The sequence below is a fragment of the Paralichthys olivaceus genome, chromosome 22 (assembly GCF_024713975.1).
Source record: "Paralichthys olivaceus isolate ysfri-2021 chromosome 22, ASM2471397v2, whole genome shotgun sequence".
Lineage (NCBI taxonomy): Eukaryota > Metazoa > Chordata > Actinopteri > Pleuronectiformes > Paralichthyidae > Paralichthys > Paralichthys olivaceus.
Window position 1 is genome coordinate 15,036,423 of NC_091114.1, and position 18,735 is coordinate 15,055,157.

At 43.6% G+C, this 18,735-nt stretch overlaps 3 protein-coding genes across 12 annotated transcripts in view; 2 read left to right on the forward strand and 1 right to left on the reverse strand.

Moving 5' to 3' along the window:
* The window catches only part of exoc6b (exocyst complex component 6B), a 65,991-nt gene extending 61,272 nt beyond the window's left edge, over nucleotides 1–4,719 (reverse strand). The window contains exon 1 of one of the 3 annotated variants that reach the window (XR_011239977.1): nucleotides 4,451–4,705. Coding sequence is in view for 2 of the 3 variants with exons in the window: in XM_069519066.1 (XP_069375167.1) it covers nucleotides 4,451–4,539 (89 nt within the window). In the remaining variant the exon portion in view is untranslated. Of the gene's footprint in view, nucleotides 1–4,450 lie in introns of all 3 variants that reach the window. The other 2 variants (XM_069519066.1, XM_069519065.1) reach the window with 2 other exon arrangements.
* A 996-nt stretch (nucleotides 4,720–5,715) lies between these two features.
* Nucleotides 5,716–10,518, forward strand: tkfc (triokinase/FMN cyclase). The gene is made up of 17 exons (XM_020112256.2): nucleotides 5,716–5,853; nucleotides 6,336–6,525; nucleotides 6,603–6,707; nucleotides 6,824–7,011; nucleotides 7,180–7,258; nucleotides 7,354–7,443; nucleotides 7,665–7,699; nucleotides 7,797–7,881; nucleotides 7,975–8,064; nucleotides 8,150–8,266; nucleotides 8,360–8,479; nucleotides 8,608–8,745; nucleotides 8,849–8,955; nucleotides 9,033–9,139; nucleotides 9,235–9,268; nucleotides 9,408–9,500; nucleotides 9,608–10,518. Exons 1-17 carry the CDS (start codon nucleotides 5,848–5,850, stop codon nucleotides 9,761–9,763), a joined length of 1,740 nt encoding a protein of 579 aa, XP_019967815.2. The 5' UTR covers nucleotides 5,716–5,847; the 3' UTR covers nucleotides 9,764–10,518.
* Nucleotides 10,519–10,665: 147 nt separating this feature from the next.
* LOC109645029 (circularly permutated Ras protein 1) lies at nucleotides 10,666–18,546 on the forward strand. Of its 8 annotated transcripts, none has more exons than XM_069518336.1 (21): nucleotides 10,686–10,811; nucleotides 11,154–11,312; nucleotides 11,551–11,595; nucleotides 11,962–12,027; nucleotides 12,109–12,195; nucleotides 12,512–12,625; nucleotides 12,706–12,792; nucleotides 12,917–12,996; nucleotides 13,209–13,406; nucleotides 13,692–13,736; nucleotides 13,843–13,932; nucleotides 14,768–14,919; nucleotides 15,009–15,090; nucleotides 15,473–15,594; nucleotides 15,681–15,765; nucleotides 16,196–16,302; nucleotides 16,558–16,670; nucleotides 16,873–16,984; nucleotides 17,326–17,466; nucleotides 17,660–17,753; nucleotides 18,040–18,546. In XM_069518336.1, exons 2-21 carry the CDS (start codon nucleotides 11,261–11,263, stop codon nucleotides 18,175–18,177), a joined length of 2,010 nt encoding a protein of 669 aa, XP_069374437.1. In that variant the 5' UTR covers nucleotides 10,686–10,811; nucleotides 11,154–11,260; the 3' UTR covers nucleotides 18,178–18,546. The 8 variants fall into 8 exon arrangements, with proteins under 8 accessions (XP_069374440.1, XP_069374439.1, XP_069374437.1 ...); XM_069518337.1 differs by having other exon boundaries at nucleotides 10,692–10,811; nucleotides 11,261–11,312; XM_069518339.1 differs by lacking the exon at nucleotides 11,551–11,595 and having other exon boundaries at nucleotides 10,666–10,811; nucleotides 11,261–11,312.
* Nucleotides 18,547–18,735: the final 189 nt, after the last annotated feature.

Sequence of the window (18,735 nt, forward strand, 5' to 3'; positions counted from 1 at the left end):
TCCTCTCCCCTGTGAAGTCTCCACACAATAGTTTGTTTCCGGACAAAGTGCACTAGCGTGTATGAGCTAAGATTAGCTTGTGTGTGTTAGCAGGGACTGGTTTTAATTTGTAACCGTGCACACGCATCTCACTGTCACAGTGCCCGGTAACTGAGAGCAGAGGAGAGAAGAGGATCAGAGCAAGAGAGGAAAAATAGCAGTTACATAATTTCTTATTTCTCCCTTTAAGTTTGCTTTCATATGAGCTCCTGGGGCCGTTCACAATCTTTGAATATTACTCTTTAATCCTTGGAATAAATGAAATACTGGATACTGTTCTTCTACTCTTCATACCAGAACCTGTGAGACAGACCTCATGAAATCCTTTAGAAAGGTGAACAACTGGATATTTGTTACATATCTATACATCAACAGAGTTAGAATAAACCAAATGCTGGATTAATTCACTGCTTTGAGCCTTGGAATAGGTGGAATATCTGATAATTTAACATCTACTGCATCAAGAAATACTTAAAATCTCCCATTTTTAGTCCTTAAAATACATTTTGATGCCTCTAAAAACATTTTATACCTTCTCAAGCCTCACGATGTCATTGACAAACGAAAAACAGTCAATGATAGACATTAAGAATCAGGCATTAACACTGAGACGTGTATTTTAAGTTAAGTTTTTGTTATTTAATATCTCTCAGTATCACGATGACTATACTAAGACATGTTCTGTCACTGTTAAAGCGTTTAAATGTCCACTTATAATCTCCCTCAGACCCTTCCCCTCTCTATTCCTCCCTTTGAAAGATGTGCAAATGGGAGAGGAGCAAAAAAGGTGCAGCGGTGTCACAATCAGGAGACACATAGATTAAGAAGGAGGAGATGTTAGAGAAGGAGGATGAGAAGTTTAAGGGAGAGAAGGAGGAAGAGATTGAGGGTTGGACGAATTCACTACAAGAACTTTCACAATGAGGAACGTGGACACAAGAAGTTATGATGTCACTATAAACATCTGCACGTGTGTGTGTGTGTGTGTGTGTGTGTGTGTGTGTGTGTGTGTGTGTGTGTGTGTGTGTGTGTCAGCTTGCTCAATAGGATCTTAACCCAAGACGAGCACAACAACCTCTGAGTGTGTCAGAATGGATGGGTCCCCTCCCACGTACAGTCGGATGAGTCAGTGGGGAGTGTGTGTGTGTGTGAGTGTGAGTGTGAGTGTGTGTGTGTGTGTGTGTTAACAGGGACTGGTTTTAATTTATCACCGTGCACACGCCTATACTCTCACAGTGCCTGGTACCGTCAGCCACACAGTTGTGTTGAATTTCTCAGCCCATGATGACCGTCAGAATATTCCGCCCTGAGCTGCACGACTCATTCGTACAGTCGCGATATTTGTACAATGACAGAACACGACTGTTTTAGACCTGTGGTTAAACCGACCGGCCCGATGTCTGCACTGCCGTCCCTGTAAGGCCGAGCCCTCGATGGACACACGGCGACCAATCAGAAAAGGCCGGTTTCCATGACGATGTAGACGAAAACCACATAATAAGCAAATGCATAAACGGTTCCCTGTTATTAATGACAAATGAATGGCAGCTGCACAGTGTTAAACACAGGGTGGAGCTCAGAACACACACAGGTTTCTCCTTACTTGTAGCAGCATGACTGAAGTTGACAGATGACATTTGCCAACGCAGCAAATATACACACACACACACATATATATAATCTCTAGTTGTTGAATTATCTCTGTCAACACATACAAACAAAGAAACGTGCTCGGCTGTGACGCACTCAGCTGTTTCTGAGGCAAAAACACACACAATCAGTCATCAACAGACAAACAACTGACACGTCTGTTATATCTTATTTGGCCAAAGTAAAACAACACAAAAGCCACTGATGGAACTTCAGTTCCTCATACTTTTAATTCATCGCTGCATCCAAACGCGTTGGATGTTTTTCTTGATGATTCGAGTTCGAATACGAACACACTGTATATTAAAACTGGTCTTTCCTGTCTTTAGGTGGACGTCTGTAAACTGAGTAGCCTTTCACTTATATCCTGAGTTATTCTGCTGTCAGGGAGGCATGTTGCAGCCAGCCTCGACCTGCACACGGCTGCTGCACCACAACACAGACAAATCTTAAGAAACCACACCGACAACTCACAATGTTGCTTAATTAGAGGACATGCAAAATAAAGACAACTTTTAAAATCCTTAAAAAGACTTTGTTATAAAAAAAGAACTTTTAAATTTCTTTACTTTTTTTATTAATGTTTCTATTTTTTCTATCCCCTTTGTGGCTGTAATATGGGAAATGTCCCTGTTGAAGGACGCAATTGTTTTCTTATTTAATTAAAACAATTTTAAGGGTTTTGGAGTTTCTCTGTTTCTTATCCTCGGCCTCACACGCTGTCACACAAAAAGGAAAGGCCGCCAGCGATTTGGCGTCCCACACGCGTTTATCTCCATAGAACATGTGTGTAACATAACAGGAAATGGAAAACATGTAAAGTCAGTGGTGGATGATAAGGAATAAAAACAACAGCATGTTATCTGCTTGTATTGCTCTGTTAAAGATTCAGCAACAAACTAAAGCAGTGTTTCTTTCAGCTGACACTTGCATCCTCCATCATCTGATGCGTTCGCCTGTGAAACTCTGTCTTCAACCTCCCTCTGGGCTAAAAATAGAAAATGACGTGACAGCAACAAACATAGACTCTGCTATTATATTTTAAGTGTGTGAGTGAGTGCACTGGCTCAAGTGGAAACACTGTTGAAGAGACGCTGGAGGAGAATCATCACTCAGGAAGTACATGTAGGCACAAGGAAAATAACAGTACATCCGTCAGGTTGCCAGCCTGAATCAATCGCTGTGGCACTGAAGTGCACTCACACACTCTCAGAGGAGGAGAGTATGGCAGCCAGAGGTGTCACAAGCTCATGATGTTATATGGTGACTGAGAACGCCAGCAAACACACACACACACACACACACACTTATCTTGGCTTGATAAACTCCCATCAGGCACAGCGACTGGCCTACATAGCAAGGAGAAAGTGACCAACACGGAGGGACAAGGAGACAACACAGTTACACACACACTTACATACATCCTGCTCATTCACTCACTGCCTATTTCCTCTTCGGACAATCGGTTCAGACACAGTTTCTTCTTAAGCCAGCAGCTTTAAAAAGAGTTTTCTCTTTCTCTCCTGATCTCCTGTGAGAAGAACTGACCGAGAGTCACAGCTTCAACTGTCACAATCAGCTCCAGCGAAACTGAATCAGTTCAAAAGAAACCAGAATACAAGTATCTAGATTCAAATTACAAAGATGACGAGATCCGAGTGGTTTCAGCGATTTGGGCTGACCCTGGTGCCAAAGTGCTGTAAACAAAAACATGTGATTTCCACGTGTGATGCACGTCTGACCAGGACAAGCTCCTGCTGCGTGAAGGACAAACTTCAGAACACGTCTTCACCAAAATCCACCAGAGCTCATGTCAGAACACAGCTGCAGTGTTGCTCTACAAGTAAAAGATGTGTGTCTTCACATGTCAGCAGAGACAGAGCACTGAGGCTCATTTCACATCCAAACACACAGCTGCATGGAGAACAGACTCGTGGGATGTGAAACCATGAAGCTGGCACACACACACTAGAAACGAACAGAAAAGTCATTCAGCCCTGCAGGGGAAGTTTCCTCTGAATTATTAAGCAGCAACAACAACAACAACAACACTCATGAGCATTTACAAGCAGCACACACACATCCACCGGGGCCTCTGTGCCCGGTGTGTGATGCTGAATTATCTCTGGGCTGTTTGAACGGTCTCAGTCAGAGCTCACAGTCTCGGGGCTGCTGCACTTGACACTCCTCGATGGAAATGCATCCCAGCTGATGCTAATCACCTAGCAGGCTAGCAGGCTCTGAACCGAGTCTGCCTCGACTCCTCCAGGTCACAGTGACAGACACCAAGCACCAAGCTATCTGATGAACAGAGGGACAACCACAGACCACAGACAACCACAGACCACCACAGACGACCACTGCAGCCTCTGTCACCGCTGAGCAGAATCTCAATGAGTTAGCCGAGTTAGCTAACGTTAGCCTGAGCTACTGAAATCCCTGCGGACAAGTTGATAAAAATAAAAGTCTAATGAGCAGGAAGCCGAGTTAAACACAACAGAAGCTAAAGACAGAGTCAGATGATTGAACTCGGTTTCTAGTGTTTACACGCTGCGTCTTTGTAATGAGCTAGATTCAATGTTTGCTAAAGTTAGCACGTTAGCTGTCCGATAACGGGCGCATGCTTGTTAAAGTTTGGACCCAGCTTCTGGAGTTGCTAACTCGGAGCTAGTCGCGGCTGCGGGAGTCCGAATGCTCCCGCCGGGGATGGGGGAACCGGGAACCAGCCGGAGGAGAGGCTCCAGGTTCGGGCTTTACTCACCGGAGAGTCGGTCCGATACAGTTGGAGTCTGTGCTCTCTATCTCCCGCAAGATGCGTTCATGTTCGGCGGCTGTCTCCATGCTCGCCATCCTGCATGTTGCTGTGGACGGTGCCGAGCCGAGCTGAACCGAGCCGAGCCGAACCGAGCTGAGCCGAACCGAACCGAGCCGAGCCGGGCGGACTGGACGTGCACGGTGGGTGTGAGGGTTGGTTCGATGTGGTTACAGATCCGCGCGTGTGAGCGGAGTTTAACTTGTGGGGGGAAAGGGGAGGAGTCATGGGTCGATGGGCGGGGTAACCGGAAGTACAAACACCTGAACAAAGTGTGATGTTACGATAAAGGTAAATAAAATTAATAAGGTAATAATAAATACATGATACCTTTAACCCTCTATGCATGTTTTAAAACATGTGTATATAAATATATATATATATATATATATATATATATATATATATATATATATTATAGTTATGTTTTGTGTATAATACAATGCAATTTCGTGTACTATTATTATTATTATATTATATATACACATACATTTTTATAATCAATTTGTATACTCTTCACTCTATACTCTAGTCACTCTATACAATTTTCATATTCATATTGAATACCATAGATAGATAGATAGATAGATAGATAGATAGATAGATAGACAGATAGACAGATAGATAGATAGATAGATAGATAGATAGATAGATAGATAGATAGACAGATAGATAGATAGATAGATAGATAGATAGATAGATAGATAGATAGATAGATAGATAGATAGATAGATAGACAGATAGATAGATAGACAGATAGATAGACAGATAGATAGATAGATAGAAAGATAGACAGATAGACAGATAGACAGATAGATTAACTATTTTATGGCCTGTTTTTATTCTTCCATGTGTTCCCTTGTCCTCCAGGTGTTTTATGTCATTTATTATTTTTGTTTTTCTCATTGCTTTCTGTTCTTTTTCATTTTATTACTTCACATCTATTCTTTAATATCATATACTTTATTTCATTCACATTATTTTAGATATTTTAAAAGAGTTATTAACTTACCGGAAACAAAAAAGTTCGTTGCTACGAAGAAAGCAGCGTTTCCGCTATGTCTTTTCAAAAGAAAACAACTAAACATGAACCTGGCCTCACTTTAATCTAATTGTGCATCTCGGTGTAGCATTTGTTTGCGTATTCAATACAGACAAACTTCTTATTATTTTGTTGGTGTAATATTTTTGGTATAATCATCTGTAGCAGCTTCCATTTATCTACGTTTAGTTAAATCACACGCTTTTATTTTGCAGGCAACACGCGCTACGTCCGGCGTCCCGCTAGCTTAACTTGGCTAACCTGACGCTGCTGGTTCCTGCTCGGGAGAGACGAGAAGAGAGAAATGGAGGTGAAACAATAATAACAGAGACTTTTAAAGACGTCGGAGCGAAACCGTGAACAGATTCATGTTGTGACGTGTGTGTGAGACTGTGAAGTATCGCCGCCATGATGGGGGACTGTGTGTGGACAGGCTGGACTTTGTTAGCTTCGCTCATTCAAAGAGATCAGAGTCCACAACACTGAAGTTTTTACTTTCTCTGTTCATGTTGTTGCACATGAAACTTTATTGATTATTACTTATGTCATATTTATTTGTTCAGCTTAAGTAAACCTGGATTTAAGTGTGTGTGTTTATGTCTATATAACACACACACACACACACTGATGCTGATTAATAACATTATTATTATTGCTGTTGCATTAACATGTTAACAGTTAAGTCCATATAACACTTCACGTACTTTAATGTGTATTAAACCACCACATATTATCGTAATCCGTCAGCGTGTGATATGATTTGTGTGTAAGTTCTTTATTTCTGTCTGTCAGCCCCAGAAGAAGTTGATAAACTCGGTGGACAGCTGCGTGGACGAGGCTCTGTGCGGCCTCGTCAGGGCCAGCGGCGGCCTGTCGCTGCTGAAGGGCCACAGAGTCGTGCTTCGGTCCGACCTGGAGCGTCTGAGGGGCAAAGTGGCCCTGCTGTCTGGAGGAGGGTCAGGACATGAGCCGGCACACGGGGGTAAGTCCTCTGTATCTTTAATCGTCTTCTTCAGCATTTATCTCTCACACTTGAATCCCCCCGTCTTGTGTCTGCAGGTTACGTTGGTGCAGGGATGCTGTCGGCAGCAGTCGCAGGGGGAGTGTTTGCATCGCCACCACCCGCCAGCATCCTGGCAGCCATCATGTCTTTGCATAATGCAGGTGATGTGATGCATGGCTTTTAATGCTTGTCATGCACTGAACCACGGATGTGAAACTGGAAGAACACAAACATAACTTCACTGGCAGAGGTAATAACGACCCTCCTCCCTCCACAGGAGCCTCCGGGGTCCTCCTCATCGTGAAGAACTACACCGGCGACCGCCTCAACTTCGGGTTGGCGGCAGAGCAGGCCCGTAACCAGGGCGTCGCTGTCGACATGGTGATCGTTGCCGAGGACTGCGCCTTTGACCGGCCCAGTAAGGCCGGGAGGAGAGGCCTGTGTGGAACCGTCTTTATACACAAGGTGAACGACAAAATCAACCACGAAAGTTAACTCGACAAACAACCAGAGTGTGTTGCCAAATATTGTGAAAGACAAATATAAGAGGTGAAAAGTAAATTGTTGCAGCACACTCTGAGATGTCCACATTTTCTACAAATTAAAATCTTGCCGTCACAAACTTCCTGTCAGCTGGCAGGTGCGTTGGCAGAGGAAGGCTCCTCATTGGACCACATTGTTGCCAGGGTGACAGAGGTTTTAAAGGGGATCGGTGAGTTTCTCCTTCACCTCACCATGGCCTCACTGCTCCATCTTTATCGGGATGCTGTTCCCCAGTAAAACATTCTGTCGATGTTTGTTCTCCAGGTTCGCTCGGGGTGAGTCTGTCTCCGTGCAGCGTCCCCGGGTGCCTGCCTTCATTCGACCTGCCCCCGGGAGACATGGAGCTGGGTCTGGGTAAGAGACGGAGAGAGCAGGATCAATACAAGATCATCTGATGTGTTGTCTAATTCTGTTGATCAGTAAGATGACTGATGACAGATATCTTGGAAATGAGGCAAATATAGCAAACTTTGAACTAAACTTTTACTCAAATGACAGAACATAAAGAAACCAAACATTCAAAGCACATGTCTCTGTCTCTTAATGTTCCCCACCTACTTCCATCTTGTTTTCAGGTATCCATGGTGAACCTGGGATCAAAAGGTCAAAGGTGATCCCCCGTCAGTCACACGAACCAAAATCTACTTTTTATATATAATTCCATTTGCTCTGTTTCTCTAAAGTTATTCGTTTTTACTGTTAATCAGGTGACATCGGCAGACGAGGTGGTAAAAACCATGATCGATCACATGACCAACCCTGACAGCCAATCGCGTCTGCCGCTGAAATCAGGTGCGATCAGTTTTAAAGGAATATTACATTTAGCCAGAGTTGGTGTCGGCAGACAGTGTTTATTTAACCTGTGTGTGTTCTTCTATCGTGCAGGAGAAAGTGTGGTTGTGTGTGTGAACAACCTCGGAGCCTTGTCTTGTCTGGAGATGGCCATTGTTACTCGAGCTGCCATCACCTGTCTGGGTAACTGTGTGTGTGTGTGTGTGACCTGTGTGTGTGTGTGTGTGTGACCTCTCTTCAGCTGTGGAATGTGTCTCTGTGGTTCTAGAGAATCGCGGCGTCGCGGTTGCCAGGGTGATGTCCGGTTCATTCATGACGTCACTGGAGATGGCGGGCGTGTCACTGACGCTGATGCGAGCCGATGAGGAAACACTGAGACTGTTTGGTGAGCCTACACACACACACACAGTTTGTTTTTCTTTACTTGTGAGGACCCTCCCTTCTCCAGCCTTAACCAAAAGACTCTCATCCCACGCAGACGCCGCAACTAGCGCCCCCGCCTGGCCAAATCTCAGCAGTGTGCATGTGAGCGGACGCAGCCACGTCGCAGCTCCTCCCACCATGAGCACACGCCCGCAGGACGATATACACACTGAAGGTTGGTTTCCAAGGTTACAAGATGAGTGGAAACGACCTGTTGTTGTCAGTTATGATATCATTCAACCCTCAGTTTGATGAGGAACGAAAGAAAAAATATATAAAACTGTGTAAAAACTTTCTGCCTAGGCTCACTGAGTCCTGTGATGCGCAAAACATTAGAGTCAGTTTGTTCCACACTGTTGGAGAAGCAGGAGGAACTCAACTCCCTGGACCGAGCGGCTGGGGACGGAGATTGTGGTAACACTCATGCGCAGGCAGCCAGAGGTAAGCAACATGAGAGCAGAAAAGGAAAAGTAAATAAAAGGAGGCAAATGTTGGATTATGTGTTGATGAAAGATTTTTTTTAAATGTAAAAATCTTCATTCAGCCATTCAGGAGTGGCTCCAGAGTCATGTGGTCCCTGGTTGCCCTGGGAAACTCCTCTCAGTCCTCGCTGGGTTGGTGCAGGAGAAGATGGGCGGGTCATCAGGGGCGGTAGGTTTAAAGTAGTCGATATAAAAAAAAGTCGTTCGCAGCCAACGGCGTCAAACCAGCCTCCTTGTATCTCTCAGCTGTACAGCCTGTTCCTGACGGCAGCGGCTGGTCACGTGAGCGAGGGGCGGAGCGACGCTGCATCCTGGGCTAGTGCAGTGCATGCTGGGACACAGGCAATGAGGAGGTGCAAAGATGTTTGTCTGTCTCATAAATAAACAAATATGGAGGATATGTAAATCACTACTGAGGCAAAGATTATATTATTTTAATGTCTTCCAGATATGGTGGTGCTGATCCTGGAGACAGAACAATGGTGAGAGTTTTCCACACAACCAATCTCTTTTATTTTGAAAAGTATTTCCTGGTTGATGATTATATTGTTGTTTGGGCTCGAAGCTTCTTCGATTACACAACAGCTTCGTCTTTAAACATCTGGTTCTCTTCCTCTACAGCTGGATGCTTTGTTTCCTGCTGTGGATGAGCTGATGAAGCTGACCACAGCGCCACCTGGTGGACAGATGGTCGTACTGCAGGCTGCTGTGCAGGTATATTAACACACATCGTCTGCTGCAGATTATCGCATCACTAACAACTGTCTTTGAGTTCACACATTCCCCAAATCGCCCTTTTCTTCTTCTGTCTGTCATCCTAGAAAGCGGCCTCGGGGGCGGAGCACACCCGTAACCTCACAGCGAGGGCGGGGCGGGCCAGCTACATCGCGGCCGAGCGGGTCACCCTGCCCGACCCTGGTGCTGTGGCCGTAGCCGCCATCTTGCGAGCTGTGTTGGAGTCGCTGGAGGGCAAATGATTTCAAACAGAACAACACTGTCACGTCTCAATAACTTAAACAATGAACGCGACGTTAGACTCAGTGTGACGTTAACCTCTCTCTACGAGGGAATTTTCACGCTATGATCACAGTTAATGCATAGAAACTGGATCAGGAGGGTACGTGTAAAATTAAAAAATGACCTAAATGCAGATAATCTAATGTAAAGTGCATGAAAGTTTAGTAAACGGTTACAAGATAATAAAAAGAAACTTAAAGAACAAATAAAGGTAAATTAAGAATACGTCTCGCCTTCATACAGAAATTAAGCTAATTTATCTTTTGTACGTCTGCGGCCATCTTGCTCTTTTGACGTGGTCGCAAGGTCCTGCCGAAACGAGCTCTCAACCAATCACAAGCCAATCTCGGCTGTCAATCATGTCGTCTCTCAGTTTTTATGTCATCAAATACCTAATGTCAGCTCTATTTGATGGAAATTAGTTTAAAGAGGCCACAGCGGGTTTTTCCCCTTAGCGGTGGTGGGTGCAGCCTCCTCATTCTCCAGCGCTGACATCGAGCCGTTCACGAGGTGCAACCTGTTTTACTGAAGTGATTTTTTTATCTCGCTAACATCGGAACAAGCTGTGAGCTGTGAAACAGCTTGTGAAACCGGTTTGAGTGGTGAAGCTAAACCAACTTTCTGAATATAACTTTTCAAAGTGAAACTGTGAATGAATCAAAATCAGTCAACAGTTATTAATTCTGACTAATAAACAAATTACTTCTTACACAAATGCGAGTTTCATTCTACACGCGTGATTTTTCTCATCCCAGGGGTCAGAGGTCAGCGACTGACTCAATCAAGGCAGCTGAGGTCTGCGTTTTTCCGTCTGTTCATCAACAGCTTCTTTTTTCTTTTTTCTTCTTCCTCTCAACTGTCATTTCTCATAAGTACGACTTCCTGACATGCAAATCTCACACAGACACTCAGCACTGCTCAGCCAGACATTGAACACACCCACACATCCTCACAAAAACCTACAAGAAATAGACGAGCTTCTGACACGACCGCACACAGATCACAAAGGTAATTCTCTCCCTGTTTGTTTCGTGTGTTCGCGTTTGTAAAACATCAAAATCAGTGCAGAGGTTTTGTGCCTGTCGTGTTAACAACACAGAGCAGCTGTGACGTGTTGACGGTGAAGAAGCTCTGACGCATGTTTTCAAAGCAAGTTTTCTAATGTTGGCTTCAATTTCCATTTTGCAAAATCGTGAGAATTCATTTGTGTTTGTTTCATTTAACACATTTAACATCTGTGAACCACAGAGTTCATCTGACCTTTACTTTCTGATGAACAGCAGAGTGTGTGTGTTACAGCTGTTTCACTGCTGATTAATCTGCCAGTTATTTTCTCGGTGTTTGGCTCAGTGTGGGAAAACGCTCTGTGACGAATAGAAGTGATGCCGACAACGACAAGTGCAACGTGAAACCGAAGTTGTACGTTAACGTGTAGCTTGCGTGTTCCTGCCTCTCAGATGGAGTTCGCCTGCAGCCATGTTGTGTGTAACTGGAGATCTGAAGAAGCGGGTGAGCAGATTAAAATCATTTTCTGACAAATGTCGTGACATTTTCACGAAATGACAACATTTCTAGAACATTTAGACTAAAACTTTGCTTTCTGGGTTTAAATATATAGAATCTCTGGAGACTTTTTTTTTAGTTTTGTTTGATTTCTGTTTTGCCACTAAAATAACTGTTTTCCTTTTTACTCACTTACATTATAAATCAGTGAATCATTTTTGTCTAATCTGAATAAAATCTACAGGTTTTCCTTTTATGAATCATGAATATGACAACGTAGTGAGAGAAGGTACTTGTCACACACACACACACACACACACACAAACACACACACAAACACACACACACACACACACAAATGTCACAAAGGTCAATGTATAAAAGATGTTTTTCTGTTCATCATGTTCTCAAGAGTCTTGGAGTAAAATAACAGGAAAGCAGTAACGGTTAATGTGTTTCACATTTCAGCAGGGGAAAGCCCACACACACACACACTCACACACACACACACTCTCACACACACACACACACACACACACACACACTCACAGTCATCACACACACACACACACACACACACTCACAGTCATCACACACACACATAAAACATAATCAGAACTTTCATTGATATTAAAATGAGTTTTTCTGTTTCCAGGTCCCCGTCCTCCTCCTGTGCCTCCTCCTCGTCTCAGTCCCCAGCCCCCTCCCATCCCACCCAGAGGTGAGTTTACCCCTCTCCCCCTCTTCTCTCCCCCCCTCCTCTCTCTCTCTGTTTCTTCATCCCTCTGTTCTGTTCCATCAGTGGGCGAGATGGAGGCAGAAAACAGGTTGAAGGCCAACGTCAGCGTTGCGTCCCTCAGTGTTAGTCAACTGGTCAACATCAGCCCAGGTCTCATTCTCTCTCACACACACACACACACACACACGCACACACGCACGCACACACACACACACACACACACACACACACACACACACACACACACACACACACACACACACACACACAGATCACACTATCGCCTTTCTGTCGTCAACGACCATTAAAAAGTTCACCAGTGAAGCAGATAAAACTTGTGTCCTCTTTATTTTAAGTATATTGTGCTTGGAACCACATGTTCCAGGTATTTAGATAATATATATTAAAAATAATAAAAAGTGATAAGAACTTTTGTTGATATTAAAATGAGTTTTTCTGTTTCCAGCTCCTCTTTCAGCTCCAGTGCCTTCTCCTCGTCTCAGACCTCCTCTCATTCGTTTTCCCACCCTTAAGTCTAAACACACTCCTGCCTCGTTGCCCCCTCCCCTCCCACCCAGAGGTGAGTTTACCCCCCTCCCCCTCTTCTCTCCCCCCTCCTCTATCTTTTTGTTTCTTCATCCCTCTGTTCTGTTTCATCAGTGGGCGAGATGGAGGCTGAAAACAGGTTAAAGGCCAACATCAACGTTGTGTCCCTCAGGGTTGGACAACTGGTCAACATCAGCCCAGGTCTCTCACACACACACACACACACACACACACACACACACACACACACACACACACACACACACACACACACACACACACAGTTCATGTCTTTTTACCCCTTTTCTTGTCCAACCATCCACAGACCAGGAGACGTCTCAGAGCCCAGTGGTTTGTGGGAGATGTAGTGCTGCCTTGTCATGTCTGAGTTCTCCACAGAGGAACGTGAGTCATAATTTATTTCACTTATTCATCAATTTTCTAGTTTTTTCTTTTCTTTCATTGTTTTTTTGGGGGATTTTTCTCTCATAGTCGTGTTTTTTTTGTTATTGTACCGTTTCTTTTAATCAACAGAGTGAAGGCTCTTTAAATAAAATGAGAAATAAGATATCTCTCTTCTTCTTCTTCTTCTTCTTCTTCTTCTTCTTCTCGTCCAGATGTGGGCGTGCGAGTTTTGTGGATGTGCAAACAGCGTGCACGTGGATGTGAAGGGAGCGTGCACGGGTCGGTGCACAGGCGACCACAGTGACGACCTTTACCTGCTGAGCGAGATCAACGACGACTACCAGAACCTGGAGGACTCGCTGGTGGTGTTCTGTGTGGACATATCTGGCAGCATGAGCGTCACCACAGAGGTGTGTGTGTGTGTGTGTGTGTGTGTGTGTGTGTGTGTGTGTGTGTGTGTGTGTGAATAATGTTTTGAGGGTTTATCTCCACGTGGACAAAACATTTTCCAACGTAACCTAAATCGTGCAGAAGACCTTCAAACATAACATGTTCAACATAATAAAAGCCAGAGTAGCTGAACAGATAAACAGAAGAGCCGTGCTGTCTCTAAGTTTAACTGGAGGAGAAGTTGTGAGTCACTTATTTAATTCAGTGTAATAATAAGTGTGTGTCACATTTTCTCTTCCCCTCAGGTCCCGTCGAGCAGTGGACGTCTAGCGTACGTATCCAGGCTGGAGGTGAGACGACTGCAGGAAGTTTTGCGGCTGACGTGTCGCTCATGTGTCGGAGTGAAAACATATTTTGTGAGATAATATTTATCTGTTTTTTCTTTTGTCTTCACAGGGCATCCAGGACGCCCTCCAGAGGGCGCTGTCATCCATGCTGCAGGATTCCCCACACAGGAGAGTGGCACTGGTGACTTTCAGTGATGAGGCAGGAACATTTTTAAATTAACTTATTAAACTATGATTATAATTATTATATAATTTTAAGTATTTATGTAAAATATATATATTTTTTATTGTGAAATGAACTGTTTGAATGATGGGATTTAAACTGGCACGAGTGAGAAATACGATTTCCAGAAAATCATGAAAAGTTTTAACACAATCAAACAACAGATAATGAAAAAGACATTTTTAAAAGTTAGTTAAAAGTTAGTAAATCTACCTCCTCTAAAAGTTTTTAGGTTTTTTTACGATCAATTAAAAAAAATCTTGATTCAAAGAATCACAACATTACAAACAAACACTCAAACACCAAACGCACAAAATATAAAAACTATTAAAAGAAGAATTAGGATAAAACAACGAGTCCAGCCGCTGATCCCTCCACAGCAACAATTTAAATATAATTCTATTTGTAGAAACAAACTTTCATTATAATCCCAGTGGAATAAATTCAAACCTGAGCAGTTGTTTGTTCTCTGAAAAACATTCGACTCATCGTAAAATAACAAGAACAAGAGAAGGGAACTTCCTGTTCATTTCTGCAGAAGTTGTTTTTCTCCCTTTTTACTGTAAATGACAGAAGCTGGTTTCTATTTAAATACAGAAATATACTTTTTTATTTTAAATGTTTCAGCTGATGTTTTATTCTGTCTTTTATTCTGTTTTCTATTAGTTTTATCATGAATATTTTAACTGCTTTTATGTGTGAAGCACTTTGTGTTTTTTTTATGTTTTATTTTTATGTTATTTATTTAAAGCTCAATTTTTGTGGAAACACAAATGAAATGTTAGATTCTCCATCATTCTTCGTCATTCAGGTCGTGATCTACGGCGATGGCACCAGTTCTCCTGTAACTCTCAGGGATTGGGCGTTGGTCGACTACGACCACATATGGGGACAGGGTGTGGCCTACAGCATCCCACACTGCATTGCGGAAACGTTCCAGCAACTGATTCAAAGAGTCAAAGAGTGAGTGTGTTTGTATTTTCGTATCTTAAATGCTGCCTCCCTGTGGTACATGTCTGTAATCCCAGTTCATGTCAACATATATAATCTAGCCTCACGGAACACGGGGCCACGTGTCTCGGCCCTGCGGTGTTAGCCTCGGTTGCCATGGCGTCAAGGTACCCTGGGTCAAAGGTGAGCAAGTCTCCTGGGCTTTAATGTAAAAGTGTGACATCATAAGTTCCTTTGCAGAGATATGTGTAAACAGTTTTTATGAATATTAATATTTCTATTATTAGACACACGTGTAGGTTTGTTTGCTCTTGGCGAAGGTAATGATTGACAGCCTCCTCATTAGCAGCTATAACCAATCCGGCTCAGGACTTGAGCCCGCCTACCTAATTAACATACGTACGCAGAAATACAGAAATCAACATGTAAACATTAAAACAGTGAGATTTTATTTCTTTAAAATGAATTTCAATTATCTGGTTTAAGAATAGACTGTAATAATAATGGGTGTTCAGTTGACTGCCTGTGGAAACTGCTGCTGACGGAAGCTCCTGATCTCCTGCAGGTGATTCTGTGTACTGACGGCAGAGCCAACATCGGACTGGGTGAGATGGAGCAAACTCCGTCCCCTTCGCTCCTGACACCACATTTCTACAGACAGCTGGCCCAGCAGGCTGTGGACAGTGGGTGAGGACATGAAGAATACATCTATTTAAACCCTATAATTAAAAAACATTTAAATAAAACATGTTGTCTGTCTTTTTATCTCCAAGAGTCATAATATCAGTGATGAGCTTTGAGGGGACGGACTGTCGCTTGGCTGATGTCGGGAGATTGGCAGACACGACGGGAGGAAGGGTGAGACATGCACATACAGTACATGTACATGTGCATACATTACATTTACATACAGTACATGCTTGTGAAGTACAACTGGCACTAAGGAACAAGCTTTTACTATTACTGGACTTAACGGGCCGGTTGTACTTAAAGCAACACTGTGTAACTTTTGCTGAGCAGTAGCAATAGCGCCCTCTGGAGCCACAACTCATAGCCAACACATTAGTCGCACAGCCGTGAAGTTGCCGTTGTGACACCGCCCAGGCGCTTTAAGGATGTGTGAAGTTGCTATGACAACAGTCAGTCACTAAACAAGCTGCCAGAGGGCGTGATCATGTTCCGTCAACATGGAGTCGTGGCTGCTCGGCTGCTAAAACAAACACACGGATGTTCTTGTGTGCTCTCATGATGAAACGCTGATAATCGATGAACTCCCTCTCCTGCACAGGTGAACATCGTGTCTATTGGTACCATAGCAACGGAGATCCACTCAGCATCCATGGACAACGTCCTAGCGACGGGAGTCACGGCAACACTGGTTGCTTGTGATGGAATGTGGGTGGTGACTGATACTGAAATGACACTGACAGTTTGATAAGTTTGTAAACGGTGAGGTGACAGACACCGCAATGCTCCGAGCTAACGGGTTAGCCTCGGCTATAGCAGCAGTTTAATACATGTAACACGGTTCAGTTTAAAACAACCAAAACTAACTTCCTTTCTTTTTCTAGTTCCTCCCTCTCTACATCCATCCATTCATCTCTTTCATATTTATCTGCATGAACTCTTTCTGATTCTCGTTCTCTCTAGTTTTTTCCCCCACGAGGATGAAACCGATCACAAACTGGTGAGGGAGATAGGGAACGTGACCAGTGGGCTCGAGAGCACCTTCGAGTTCGCCGTCAAACCGGAGTTCATGGAGGGTGAGGCCGCCGATAAGCTCGACAAACACAATCAGCATTTACTGTACGTGTGTTACGTCTGTTTACATTACGGGAATGTGACCTGGCGGTGCTCCCGCAGAGACAACAAGTCGAGTGTTTGTTCTGTTTAGCAGCTTGGGAACGTTTGAAACTGTGCTAAGCTGTTATTAAAAGATATTGTGTGTGTGTGTGTGTGTGTCAGATTTCCTTCAGAAGGACAAACTCCCATTCCAACTCCAGCTGAGCTTCAAGACCAGAGATCAACATCGAGTCACTCGCATCATAACCGAGCGACGACCAGTGACCTCCTGCAGGTGAAGAAAAAATGATCTGGAAATTTACCTGATACGTCAACACTGATCCAGAGTTAAAGCTCCACGTCAGCATTTATCTGCATCCGTGCCTTTTCAAAATAAAACAGTCGGACGGATTCAGCTGGATTCTGTGTTTGTAAAAACAAAGATAATCTTCATAAGAATATTATAAGATTTATACGTTTTAAGTATGAAGTCGTAATATTCGAATTATAATGAATTGATAATATAAAAATCAAGTTTGACAGTTGAGCATGAAGTTTGTGATCTGCTGTGATTGGATCATTTTTTCATTTCTATCATTTCCTCGTCTTTATCGCGTGTCCTGTGTCGGTGTGAAGTCGGATCGGTGCCGGTAGTTTCAACATGGCGGTGCTCGGCGTGCACGGTGCTCAGCTCTGTGCCAGTTTAACCATGGAGGGTCGAGTGCAGGACGCACAGAAGCAACTGAAGGCACAGCAAGACCTGCTGACACAAATCAGGTACGAGGGTCTGAACCATAGACTGTATGAACTCTGAACTAACTGCACCCTAGTGTTTACACAACTAATGTTTACACAGTAAAACTGGAATAAAGACTAACATCCATCTGTATTAATGTGAGTGTTTGTGTGTCTGTCTGCGTGTTGATGTTGTTTTTCTCGGTAACAAACTTTTCCTCTTTCTGCCCTGAAGTGAGCAAAGGCCGATCGAAACGGAGGAGAGGATCTACGGCAACTGGATGGACACCATGACAACCATCTGTGACGACATCACGGCAGAGTCCCACGTAAACAATGAAGTCACACGACTCACATTTCAGATTTGAGGTTTTCATTCCGTAAAGGGACGATTTATAGATTGTCGTTCTTAAAATGCTATCCTGTCTTCATCAAACTGTTCTTGACGATAACTTGATGTGATGAGTAATTTGAAACTATGTCAACTTTAAATATGTTTTAATGAAACTACAGCCAGCAGCTGGTTAGTGGAGCTCAGGATAAAGACTAGCTCTCATCTTTAGTTGAACATGTTATTCGTCAGGCATGAATATTAAAATCAGTTTTTCGCTGCAGATGCTCTCAGACGAAGCAGCCGAGGTCATGTACCAGATGAGGAGAGCGACCAGCGTCGGCAATCAAAACAGCAACGCAACTCAGAACCAGCAGAAGCCCGCGAAGAAGAAAAAGACCTTCATAATGAAAAGAAAGTAAAAAAAAAAAAAAACCTCAGTGGACCAGAACTGAACTGAAAATGATTTTAGTGAAAATGACTTTAACGCTGTAAAGACGTGAACGAGACCATGGATACGGTGCAAAGGTGAATGAGATCGATTGGATGAAAGCTTTGACGCTACGACTCGATCGAGGGATGACGGCATCGGCGCTGGATGATCGCGGCGAGAGAATCAATGACATGTCAGACCAGGGACGAGTGGGAGTTCTATTTATGTGTCACAAGGACTGACGACGTCAAAGCGGAGAAATCTTTTTATACGTTTTATATTTATATGGATTTCTGTTTTTCCAGGATCGATTCTATTTGTTTCATGTGTGATAAAATCATTTACAGATCATGTTAAATCGTGTTGTTGGTTTTTGGAGACCAGGAGTAACCATATTCGGAGGCAATGGGGGGTGGAGCATGATTGAGAGCTGGAGGACACTGCACGCCCACCTACACGTGCCGCCTGCACCCATTGGACGGTACTGGCTGTCAATCACACTGTGGTATCCACCCCCTATTCACACAGTGGTTTATGGTCCGTTTGA

Coding starts and splice junctions, on each gene's coding strand:
- tkfc (XM_020112256.2), top strand. Junction 8,746..8,848: donor TCATGCGCAGGCAGCCAGAG/GTAAGCAACATG, acceptor ATCTTCATTCAG/CCATTCAGGAGTGGCTCCAG. Junction 9,140..9,234: donor GGGACACAGGCAATGAGGAG/GTGCAAAGATGT, acceptor AATGTCTTCCAG/ATATGGTGGTGCTGATCCTG.
- LOC109645029 (XM_069518336.1), top strand. CDS start 11,261: ATGGAGTTCGCCTGCAGCCATGTTGTGTGTAACTGGAGATCTGAAGAA. Junction 12,997..13,208: donor TGAGTTCTCCACAGAGGAAC/GTGAGTCATAAT, acceptor CTTCTCGTCCAG/ATGTGGGCGTGCGAGTTTTG. Junction 15,595..15,680: donor CAGCAGGCTGTGGACAGTGG/GTGAGGACATGA, acceptor TTTATCTCCAAG/AGTCATAATATCAGTGATGA.